Raw genomic sequence first — 12,623 nt, forward strand, 5'->3', positions numbered from 1 at the left:
TATAGCCATGCCCACCAAGAACCTCGACCTAAGGTGTTAAGAGGCATGAGAAGCCTTCCTGAAGGAGACTAAAGAAGGCTTTTGATTTGGGCTTTGAAGGAACTATGTGTATAAAACGTCTTAAGAATTATTTCCAGACGGAGAAAGCCAGTATGGCCATCGGGCACTTTTCTAAAGAACAACCTGCCCTCTCCCTCCAGGGTCACTGCTGCTTTATATACACAAAGCAAAGGGTTTTCCTGCAGCAAAGTAGGCACAATTCCAAGGGCAAGAGGATTCCATTAAGCGCTTCTGGGTACCGTGACTTGAGGATACAAAGATGAATGGAGCAAGTCCCAGATCTCAAGGAAGCGCCACCAGGAACTGAATCAGGCCCGGAGTATTGTCAGGCCGAGAGGCATAGGCGGGACCAGAAGGAGTCACTGGAATGGATTTTCCGCACGGGGCCTCGAGGTCTGGATGCGCACTCAGTCCTCTGGTAGGCTCTAGCATTGCAGCACTAGAGATGCAAGAGGTTTGTTCCCGCGTGGGAGCAGCGGGCAAGCCTCCCCAGGCGCCCCGCAGTCCCTCTCGGCCCCGCCCACGCCCCAGGGCGGCTGCGCGACTAGGCCCCTTCGTCTCCACGTGATTGCCGTCACTGCCTCCACGAAGCGTGAACCGCCATCATAAGTCCTGGCGACGGGGCCTGGTCCTTCTTCCCTCCCCCTTCTCCTCTTCCGCGGGGCAGAAGTGACAGGTTGGAGTTGTACTGCCCGCGTCCTGTCCGGCTAGTGATGCCTTGGGTCGCCAAGAGCCGGACGAGAAATTAAGACTCACGGACTCCGGGGCAGACTGACCGGCTGGCCCCTCAGGTGACGGCACGGCGGGGGCGGTGCCCAGGGCCGCGCCCCGCCCCTCGCAGGCCAGCGCCCAGAGCCCGCGGCCCTTGCCCGTTTCCAGTATGGCCGCCCGCCGTGCTTGACCCGCGGCCTCTCCGCTTCGACTCTTCGTAGGCGATGCTGAGGCCGAGGCCGTGACTGACACTCTCGCTCACACGCACGTACGGACCCAGACCCACGCCCGGAGCCCGAGCCCTGGGCCCGGAACCACTCTCGCCCCCGGCGCCGCGGTCAGAGCCCGGACCACGGCTCCCGTGCCGCTGCCGCCTCGCCGAGAAGGGCCGCGCCGGACCTCGAGCGCGGCGGCCCCCGGCCGGCAGGGATGGGGAAGCGGGCTGGAGGAGGAGCAGCAGGAGTCGCCGCCGCCTCCACGTCCGCAGGGGCCGGTGTGGAGCCCGCGGCCAGCCGCGGCGGGGGCCCGCGGAGCGGGGCCGCCGGCCTACTGGGAGCGCTGCACCTGGTGATGACCCTCGTAGTGGCCGCGGCGCGGGCCGAGAAGGAAGGTGGGTGTCAGCCGGCCGGCATCTCCCAGGCCCGGCCCCGCGGCTGTCAGCGCGCCCTCGCGGACGCGGCAGCGGGACTACGAACGGGGACGAAGGGCTGCGGCTCGGGGCTCGGAGGGCGGCCGAGCGCGCAGCTCCGTCCGGCGCGAAGTTGCCCGTTCGAGTCCCGTCCCGAGCCGGGAACTTGCAGTTCGGATGCCAACTCGTGGCGTTGGCCGCACGGAGTTGCTCTTGTTCTCCGTGATTCTTTCCCCTTGCCTTCCCTGTTGACTCCTGTCACTGCCATTTCAAAACTTCCTGAGTTCTCGTATCTTCTTGCCACTTGGCTCACCATGTAGGAGGGGCATATTTGTAGTCTTGATTGCTGTTAATGGGCAAATTTTAGGACACTTTTCCCCCTTTGGTTGCGGTTTTAATAACGGCGTGCACACAGAGCTCACTTTTAAATGTCGTAGTAAAAATAGCAAGACTGGTGGAAAGGCTTCAAAACATAGCTTACAGAATTTTACTTTGAATTTGTTCAAACATTTCTTGGTGAGGAATCTGTTTCTTCATCTTCCCTTTCCTTTATCGCTTTGCAGTAGATTGTTTAGCTAGCAATTCTATATCCATAATACAGTTCCGTTTAGTTCTCTAGTTAAGGTATTGGAAGTCTGTTTACATTTTTAATTTAAGATCGGGTGTCATCTTTAACGTGAAAGATTTTAAAAGCAGATGTCGTTTCTAGTTTGCAAGCCTTTATAATTTAGTTAACAAATGACACCTACTTAAGAAAAACTTGTTAGTATTGAAGACTGTACCAAAACTGTAGTTGTGTTGGGACTACCTGTTTTTGAGCCTAAGGAAATGGGTGGTCACAGCTGTCACAAAGAAATCACTAAAAGTGAATGGTTTTTAAAAAGCTAAGCAAAACCTTTTTAGCTTCCGTTTCCCACTAAACTGCCACTACTAGAAAATAATGTCTTGCCACAGTAACTTTCGGGTTGATATTCTGCTTTATGACTAAAGTCACTTGCTTTTTTATCATTTTTGAAGGCAATGGCTAAATGCAAACCAAATTAATGTTGAAGTGCAAATGTGCCTCTGTTTACTCTTTTTCAATTTTTGTTCAAAACATTACATTCTCTCATTTAACTCTTTAAGCAACCTTAGTCTGGGTTCACATAGGTGGAAATTATTCAGAGAATTGCCATCTGTTGAAAGAATTAATCGACAGAGGCAAGATTATTTCCAGAATGAAATATTGCTGCTTTAGGACTAGTCAGGCCTGGTATTGTCATAGTTCATTGATTGGTTACAGATCTGCAGTTAGATGATTGTTACTATTGTGTGCCTACGGTGTCCAGCACGGGCTGGCCTGTGGTTTGTGTCCAGTAAAGCTAAAACAGTACAGCAATTTAATGGGCATGTCTCCTTTTATTTCAAGTAGTCCTTGGCAGGTATTGTGGCCTTCATTTTCTGTTCTTTTTCTTACCTTGTACACTGCCAGGCACACAGTAGGGATTTAACACTAGTTTGAGTGAATGACTATCTTCATGAGCCATTAGCACGGGGAACTAAAATGATGATTGAGTCTTGTAAAACATTAAGGTTATCTTTCTGCTGCTTTTTTTTTTTTTTTACCCCAACAGCCTTATATATGCTAATTTTCTGTGTATAGTTAACAACTCCCTTGTTTGAGAAATGTCAGCCTAAATTATATTTGCTAATTTCCTATTTGTTTATAAGTTTTAGTGTACCTCTCTACTCATGAATGTAGGGCTCACGTGAGAAAAATTACTTGCCAGGGTGTAAGGTATGAAAAGATGTGGTTGAATCTGTCAGTGGTCCTGGCAGAATCAGACATCTTTTGTGGCCCATGTTGTGTCTGTATGAACCGTTTGAATGTACAAACTAGCTAGTCAAGCTATTGCTGGTAATTACACTAATACAGAACACAAGACTCTGCCCATCATAGATAAAATCTGGTTCTAATAAAATATTCTGCGAAGGTTGCTCCAAAAATGGCCTATGCTTTCAGCCTTCTTCCTGATCAAACTTTGGTATTGTTTTTGTTTGAGTAAGTAGAAGAAATGGGATTGATTTTCTTAAATGATTGTGAGTGATACCATGAGTTTAGCATCTGATGGGGCACAAATACACCATTTGCCCCCCAGAATGTGCTGTTGAGTTTTTTCAGGAAACCTGGGCATATTTCTGGAGGTGGCTGAGTTCAGTTTGTCAGTTTATACCCTGAGGATTTTTTGTGTTTATTTTAGTAGTATAAACTAGTAATTTTTCAAAGTTAAGATTTCCCTGCAATATTAATGATTGTTCTCTGAGTACTTTGTATTTGGTATATTTTTCCTCCATTGCAGCAGAATTTCACTAGAACATCTTCAAAACAAAATAAAACTCATTGATGAAGAAAAACAGTGGAAATAGCTAATTGCGTTACCTAATGCAGTTTTTTTTTATGTTTGGACTAGATGTTAATTTTCTTATGTCAGAAGCATGAGCCATTTCCTTGTCTTAACATCCTAGATGTCTTAACATTCCTATATCTTAACAGCCATTTTTACGGCTCAATGGTAGTATGTTATTATTTCAGAGAAAAGGAACCTTTGAGAATGTTTTGGCTGTGGTCTATAGTTTGTAAGGATTTTGAAAGAGTTGGGAGAGGTAGAAGCTACTATAATTACTACAAATAATTCACTTACCCTGGATTGGTGTCAGGATTTTTCTTGAAGCTAAGATCTAGATATTGAGAACAGTGGAAATCGATGCGCATAGTGAAAATGTAATAAAAATATATAGTGAAAATATGTGTACATATGTTAAACATATAATTTTTAGTAGTATTCGATTTATAAATCTGCCCATTGTGGGGCACCTGGGTGATCAGTCTGTTAAGCATCCGACTTTGGCTCAAGTCATGATCACACGGTTTGTGGGTTCGAGTCCTGCATCAGACTCTGCACTGACAGCACAGAGCCTGCTTGGGATTCTCTCTCTCCCTTGCTCTCTGCCCCTCCCCTGTGCTCGCTCTCTCTCTTTCTCTCTCAAGATAAGTAAATAAAGACTTAAAAAAAAAAAATCGGCCCAATGTGACCAGCAAATAAGAGCTTTTTGAAAAAAAAAAATCATCTATTAGCTAATACAGTTTCATTGTGAAATGGATCTTTGGAAGGCATGGTTGTCTTTTAATTCATTGTAAATAAAAAGCTACATCTCGTGTAGCTAGTAAATATAAACTTGAATAGATTTACAGGAATATGATTGTTTTAGTCTGTGGCAAATTAAATTTCAGTGTCACATGTATTTTCATAAATTGGCTATTAATGGCAAGGCAAAGTTTGATAGTGTTTATTAGGACTTTTAAATTTGTTTGCAGGATACATTAGTTTTGTGCAGAAATTTTTGTTTTAAGTTGTATTTGTGACAGATGCAGGAGGAGGGTACAAAAGTGTTTTATATACAAAGCATATGAACAAAATGCTGTACTTAGGAATAAAGGCCAGAAGAGATTAAACATAATCATTAGATTTGTCTTAGGAAGGCAGAATTGATCAGGAGTAGTATTTACTTTTTCTAATCAAATTATTACTTTATAATGTAAAAATATTTTTAGAAGTGATTTTCTTAAGAGTGAGGTATTTTAATCCTTTGTATGGTGGTAGAGTGGCTACTCTTTCATTTAGAGCCTAGTAAATGAATATTATTTTGTTAATACTACTTCACTAATAAACTTTTGCTGGCTTATTTTTACTAAAAGCTGTTTGCTACTGCCAGAAGCTTTGGAATCCTGTAGTTGGAAAAAGTGTGCCCTCTCTTTCTCTTATTAATGACTATTTTCTTTTTCTTTATAATCCTTTCAGTGGGTCCTCATAGACACTTGCCAAAAAGATCAGCTTTGGAAGTAGATGTAAAATCATCTAATTGGTTATCATCCGGAGTAGTAATAAGCCAGCCTACTCTTGGGGAAAAATTAAATCATTACTGAGTGCTTGATATTTTAGAAATTCTTTTTCATCCTGCATGTGGCTTGAGCTTTCTGACTGGCCTTGGCAGACAGAGGCCCTTCTTCTCTGGCTGAATTTTTCTTCACTGTCTGTTTTAAGCAGCATCAGACACTGTTGATAGCTGCTTCTTGGAACTTTTCTCCGTTTCTATGATTTTGTGCCTCTTGGTTGTCATCCTGCCTTAGTTGTCAGTCACTGCTCTCCAGCCGCCCACTGTCTTCTTTCCTATGTGTGTCCAGCCACCAGCACACACTGCACATGTCCAGGGCAGAATTACCTCGCACCGCCTCTGGTTTCCCAGTTTTTATTAATGCTGTGATTATTCTCTCTGCCACATTGGTCTCATTTTTGACCCCTTAGCAAGTGGTGTCAATGTGTGTTTACTTTCTTGGGCGACTCTCCCAACAGCCTCCCGCCTGGTGGCACTGCAGTAGGCTCTCCCCTCTCCACTTTCTCCATTTCTGTTTGCATTGTCTGTTACTCATCTGTCATTCATTTTGATACATTTAGCTACTTTAATTATTTTATGGGGGACATTTCTTCACCCAGACTGGAATTTCTGAACCTCTGTCAATAGCAGCATTATGTACATAGTAGGCATTCAGTTTTAAATGAAGGTTTGTCTAAAATGACCTTATCTTCCCCCAGTACCTGAGATCTGGGCTGAGAGTCAAGAGTACACGTAAAACTCTGACTCGGTTGCTGGTCTCACTAGGAATTCTGCTGTAATAAGACATAGGGTGACACCACTTTTTTCTTCCCTACATGTTGCTTTCCATTGTAACCGAGTGATAGACACTTATGTAAACCACACTTTCGTAACTTTTGGATTTTAAGATTTCAGATTCTCATATACCCGTTTATAGATCATGAAACAGGTACAGAGAAATTTAGTATTCTGAAGGTAAAAAAGTTGGTAGGTAGTTGAGCCAGGATTCCATCCCAAGCCATCTGTTCCTAGACCAAGCTGTATAATCCTGGATGAGTTCTTAATGTAGTAGATTTTGTTGTACACCAACTGGAGAAAGAGCAGAACTGCCAGTTTGTGCAGAAGCAATGTATTAAATATTCCAGTGAAGTGCACTTTTTTTTTATAGCTGTAAATACATATCCATATCACTTACCATTAACTTTTTTTTTAACGTTCATTTATTTTTGGGAGTGAGTGCAAGTGGGGGAGCCACAGAGAGAGAGGGGGACAGAGGATCCAAAGCGGGCTCTGCACTGACAGCAGAGAGAGCCTGATGTGGGGCTTGAACTCATGAGCTGTGAGATCATGACCTGAGCCGTAGTCGGATTCTTTAACTGACTTAGCCACCCAGGTGCCCCACTATTGACTTGATAACCATTAAAATGATCTTAATCTTAGGCCATTCTGGATCATGTACATTCTGAAAAAGAAATTGAGGAGACCCATGAATGTGTGATCTGGGGAACAGATATTTGGTATTGAAAGCTACTGACCCTGTTCTTAGGTTCTGATATATTCTTGGATTAAGATTTAGACTAACTTGAATTCTGTGAACATTCCTTAGTTTTAGATTAGTGTGACAAGTTAGTCTAGATATGTGGAATATTCTCAGAAACTGGCCCTGATTAAAAGGAACTGGAGATAATCCAGAGGCTGGTGGTGACATCAGCTTTTGACAGTGGAAAAATCTCTTTGAGATTTCTATTAGAGGTCCAGGAGCTCCAGAAGTTCATTTGTGGGGCTTTGTTCTTATGAAGGCATTTTTGGATTAGGTGGTCATTAGTTTAATTTGCCATACTAAATCAGTTTTTCATTCCTGTGTGATTGCCTTAGAAAGATTTTTAGAAAGCCCTAACTCTTTGCATGATTCATCTTGTTGCATATAGCACTTATGGCAAAAGTCTGAAAAATCCCTACTAAGAGGATCCTTGACATGCCTGTCATGGTAGAGTGTCAAACCTGCCTTGTTTGTTTCTCTATAATTGTAAAAAAAACACGTGACATGAAATTTACCATCTTAACCATTTTAAGAGTACAGTTCAGTAGTATGAAGTATATTCACATTGTTGTGGAACAGATCTCCAGAGCTTTTTCATCTTGCATAACTGAAGCTCTATCCATTGAATAGCAGCTCCCCAATTCTCTCTCCACTGCTCCAGCCTCACCATCCTACTTTCTGTTTTTATGAGTTTGACTACTTTAGATGTCTCATTTAAGTGGAATCATGCAAGATTTGTCTTTTTGTGGTTGGCTTATTTCACTTAGCATAATGTCCTCAAGGTTCATTATATTGGAGCATGTGACAAGATTTCTTTCCTTTTTAAGGCTCAAGAATATTCTGTTGTATTTATGTACCATTTATCTATTTTATTTATCCATTTACCCATCAATGGACATTTGGATTGCTTTCACTTTTGGCTGTTGTAAGTGATTCTGCTATGAACATAGGTGTGCAAATGTCTCTGAGATCCTGCATTTAATTCTTTTGGGTTATATACCCATATGTGGGATTATTGGATCATATGGTAGTTCTATTTTTAATTTTTTAAACCACTACCATACTGTTTTCCATAGTAGCTGCACCATTTTACAATTCTACCAACAGTGCACAAAGGTTCAGTTTCTCCCCATCCTCACTAATTAATACTTGTTATCTTCTGTGTTTGTTTGTTTGTTTGTTTGTTTATAGTGGCCATCCTAATGAATGTAGGGTTATATCTTGTTTTGATTTGCATTTTTGTAAGTGATATTAATTGAGCATCTTTTCATATGCTTGTTGACCATTTGTATCTTTGTTTTTTGTTTTTTGAGAAATATCTATTCAGGTTCGTTGCCCATTTTTATATTGGGTTATTTTTTTTATTGTTGAGTTGTAGGAGTTCTTTATATATTCTGGGTAACAGCTCCTCATCAGATAGATGATTTCTAAATATTTTTTCCCCATTCCATAGGTTGCCTTTTTACTCTTATGAGTGTAACCTTTGATGCACATAAGTTTTAAAGTCTGATGTAGTCCCATTTGTCTATTTTTGCTTTTGTTGCCTGTGCTTTTCATACCATACGAGAAAACATTGTCCAATCCGATGTCATGGAGCTTTCCCCCTGTTTCCTCTAGGAATTTTACAGTTTGGGGTCTTACATTTTGTTCTTCAGTCAATTTAGAGTTAATTTTTGTAAGATGTAAGGTAAGTGTCCAAATTCATTCTTTTGCATGCAAATACCGCATTTTCCCAGCACCATTTGTTGAAGAGACATCCTTTCCTCGTTGAGTGGTCTTGGAACCCTTATGTGAGGGTCATTTGACCATATATATGAGAATTTATTTCTGAGTTCTCTATTCCTTTTTTTTTTTTTAATGTTTATTTTTGAGAGCGAGAGAGACAAAGCATGAGTAGAGGAGGGGCAGAGAGAGAGGGAGATACAGAATCTGAAGCAGGCTGCAGGCTCCAGGCTCCAGGCCCTGAGCTGTCAGCACAGAGCCTGATGTGGGGCTTGAATCCATGAACTGTGAGATCATGACCTGAGCCAAAGTCAGATGCTTAACCGACAGAGCCACCAAGGCGCCCAATGAGTTCTCTATTCTGTTTGTCTTTTTAGGCAGTTACCACACTGTTCCAGTTACTGTAGCTTTGTTATAAGTTTTGAAATCGGGAAGTGCAAGTCCTTAAGCTTTTTTCTCTTTCAAGTTTGGTTTGGCTGTTTGGGGTCCCTTGAAATTCCATATGGATTTTAGGATTTTTTTTTCTGTTTATGCAAAAAGTGCTGTTATGGTTTTAATAGGGATTATATTGAATCTGTAGGTTGTTTTGGGGAGGGTGAACATCTTAACAGTATTAAGTCTAACACTTCATGAACACAGGATGTCATTCCATTTATTTGTGTTGTCTTTAATTTCAGCAGTATTTTTGTATTTTCAATGTGTGTAAGTAAGTCTTTCTCCTCTTTGGTTATTATATTTATTCTTAGATATATTATTATTGATGCTGCTATAAGTCAGACCTGCATTTTTGAACAAATTATTTCAATTCATACATGACTAAGCATTGTGAACATGTAGTTTTGGAGAAAAGAAACATGTTCTGTATTTGAAACAAAGAATTGTACATGCTTAAAGTGTTTCCTTAGGTTACTTATGTATAAATTGAAATGCATTTTAAGTCCTTTAAAGTTCTAACAAACTGTGACTATTTTCTGAATCAGTTATGATTGCAAAATCATATGACAGTCTAACTTTGGTTCTTAAAAACTAATTTTTTTCTATATAGTTATAGTATAACATTTGCATCAAAACATGATAGTAAAAAACTATCTCAGCAGTAAAGTTTGAGAAATAGTCTAAGCCAGCTCTACTGATACAAATTAATTAGCAGTTTGTATTCATGGTATGGCAATGGCCCTACTTGGATTTTTTTTTTTTTTTTTTTTTTTTTTGGTGGGGGCGGGGGGGGGTGGCAGGGAATGATTAAATTGGAGACAGGATTTTCTAGGGAATTTATAGTAGAAGGGTGCTGTCTAGAGCTTAAACCCTATCTCAAAGCTCTCTATAAATAAAGTTTATCATTCTAAAAGTTATTTGGTAGAGCAGTGCATAAGAGAGGGCAGTGTGCTGTTCAAACTGGATCATTTTAAAAAATGCGTGTGTGAATTGGTGGCACGGACTCATCTGAAGTATTGCTTCTTGGTTTGCAAGTAGGGAATGAAGTAGTGGTTAGCACTACCAACAGGCAATTTGTCTTTCCCGAACTAGTGCAGCAGTAGTTATCTTTCATATGTAGGGGAGTTATTTCATATTTAGAGGTTTATCTCACCATACTTGGGGCTTCTCTTGGTTATAGCTGGGTGTGAAAAAAGGTAACTGAGACTCAAGTTGAAGAGAGGAAGATGTAAGAAAGCAGCAGCAGGCTGGAATTAGATTGAATTTTATTAAGATCCTAGAGATAGATTCTTGTAGATAGGAAAATTTCTGAGTATTGTCAGTTTCTTCCCAACTGCATTTGGGTTTATTTGTGTTTGTATAGGATCTTGAGCTTTTGGAGGTTGAGGTCTGGGTCATGTTCTTCCTGCACCTATCATTTTAAGTGCTTCAATACATTCAGTCCTGTCTTGGTAGGAGAGGCAGTGAACCATAACCAATTAAAAATGAACTGGAGTGAAGAAAAGGTATTTCTGAAATGATAGTGTTTATCCAAGTTTGACATCTCACCATTTCAGGAATATATTATGTAAGCAGTTATTGCCTGTAATTGATAATGGTTGTAATTACTTAATGACAACAGCTAATGTTTATCAAGCACTTTCTTTGTATCCAGCACTGTTAATTGCTTTGCATGCCTCATCTCATTTAATCTTCACATTAACCCTATGTGGGGTGCTAGTCCTTCTTCCCTCACCCTTCAGATCTGTTTTTGGTTACAGTTCCTCTGTGGCTGTCACTGCTCCTTGGTGGGAGTGGGGTACGGGGTGTGGGCTTGCTTGTGATAATATAATACACAATATTAGATCTCCACCGAAATGGGACAATATAATATACAATAATTCTTCCTGTGCATACAGTCTGGAGGTCAGTTTGGAAAACTTTTCTTCAATTTCACAAAAAATGCATGTTGAAACAAATTATAAAATACAAACGAGTAAATGGAGAAAATTTTCTGTAATCTATCAAGTACAAAGAACCAACATCAGTCATCAGTTTTCTAGGTTTCTGTGCCCTCCCCAATTCTCTTCCTTCCCCCTCTTCTCCCTCCCCCCCACTCCCCATTCAAAAAAAAAGATATTGCTGCGTTGCCTTTGAAGAAAACTTATCATTTGACATTTCAACAATACTTTGTGAGGGTGTCTGCTTTTCCTCATTGGCTATTACTCTTCTTTTAAGTCCTCACCAATCTGGTGAGAAAAGTTGTCACATTGTTTTAATTGATTTTTTAAAAATTGCCACTGTTTCTTAACCATGGCTTCATATCACTGTTAGAGTGATACAGTTAGGTGTAACAAGTACCTCAAGTTCAGAGAGAGGAAGAGTGCTCTAGGTGGTAAATTCCTGGGCCACTCTAGGTGATATGCTACATATGTATCAAAGTCAAAATGTGTGTCAGCAAGGAAAGAATTCTGGAAACCACTATTCTTTGAGTATGGCAAGGAGTTGGGGTAGGAAGAACATACCAAAACTGCCTTGTGAGTTACCTAAGTCAGTGAGTGAGAATCATGGCCTTGCCTAGGACTCCAAGAGGTAATAGTTGAAAAGTGGAAATGGTGATTGAGTGTGGCTCTGGACTCTTGTCATCTGCCTTCTGGCTGTGCGACTTTGGTTAAGTATGATTGACCACTTTGTGTCTAAGCTTCACTGTTCATAGATAGAGTAGGGATAATGATAGCATTTTTGTCATTGAGTTGTTGCAGAGGTTTACTGAGTTGGTGGAAAGCTCTTAGCACATTGCTTGACACATTAAAAAAAAATTAGTAAGATTGAATACTATTATAGATTTGCTCATTTGTATTACTTTTGTATTGTTCAATCATGTCTTTTTTCACTTTTTCCATTGGTATTTGGATTTTCCTTTGTGACTCGATGAACACTTAATTAAAGATTAAGAGTTGCATTTTTCTAAGTTTTCATTTGCATTTGAATTTTCTATATTTGAATTTTCTTTCTTTTTAAAGAAAATTTTTTTAATGTTAATTTACTTTTGAGATAGAGACAGAGCACCAGCTGGGGAGGGGCAGAGAGAGAGGGAGACACAGAATCCAAAACAGGCTCCAGACTCTGAGCTGTCAGCACAGAGCCCCACGTGGGGCTCAAACCCATGAACCACGAGATCATAACCTGAGCTGAAGTTGGATGCCCAACACACTGGCACCCCTCTTTTTTTGTTTTTAAGAGAGAGGGCACAAGTGAGCATAGGGCAGAGAGAGAATCCCAGGAGGCGCAGAAAGAGAGAAGCAGGGCTCATCCAAAGCAGGGCTTGAGCTCGCCAGAAGCTGGACTCAGACTCATGAACTGTGAGATCATGACCTGAGTCAAAGCCACATGCTTAATGACTGAGCCACCTAGGCACCCTATATTTTAATATTTATTATTATTATTTTAAAATTTATTGACCAAATCTGTCACTCTTTTCCTTTATGCTTTCCTTTATAGTTGTCATGTGTAAGAAGCCCTATGCATAAAGTGTATTCACCAATATTTTTTCTCTCTGATTCTATTTTTAAATGAAAATCTGTAAGTCATCAATCTTTTGTTATCAGGTAGGGAATCTATCTTTCTCAAATGGTT

The 12,623-nt window shown here is 40.8% G+C and overlaps 1 protein-coding gene across 1 annotated transcript in view; it reads left to right on the top strand.

The window, feature by feature from the left end:
* The first annotated feature begins 691 nt into the window (after positions 1 to 691).
* TMEM131 (transmembrane protein 131) overlaps positions 692 to 12,623 on the top strand; it is a 235,913-nt gene continuing 223,981 nt past the window's right edge. Inside the window, exon 1 of the mRNA XM_027072610.2 lies at positions 692 to 1,381. Within this exon, the coding sequence (XP_026928411.1) occupies positions 1,201 to 1,381 (181 nt within the window). The 5' untranslated portion in view covers positions 692 to 1,200. The remainder of the gene's footprint in view (positions 1,382 to 12,623) is intronic.

This window comes from Acinonyx jubatus, chromosome A3 (assembly GCF_027475565.1).
Source record: "Acinonyx jubatus isolate Ajub_Pintada_27869175 chromosome A3, VMU_Ajub_asm_v1.0, whole genome shotgun sequence".
NCBI classification, from domain to species: domain Eukaryota; kingdom Metazoa; phylum Chordata; class Mammalia; order Carnivora; family Felidae; genus Acinonyx; species Acinonyx jubatus.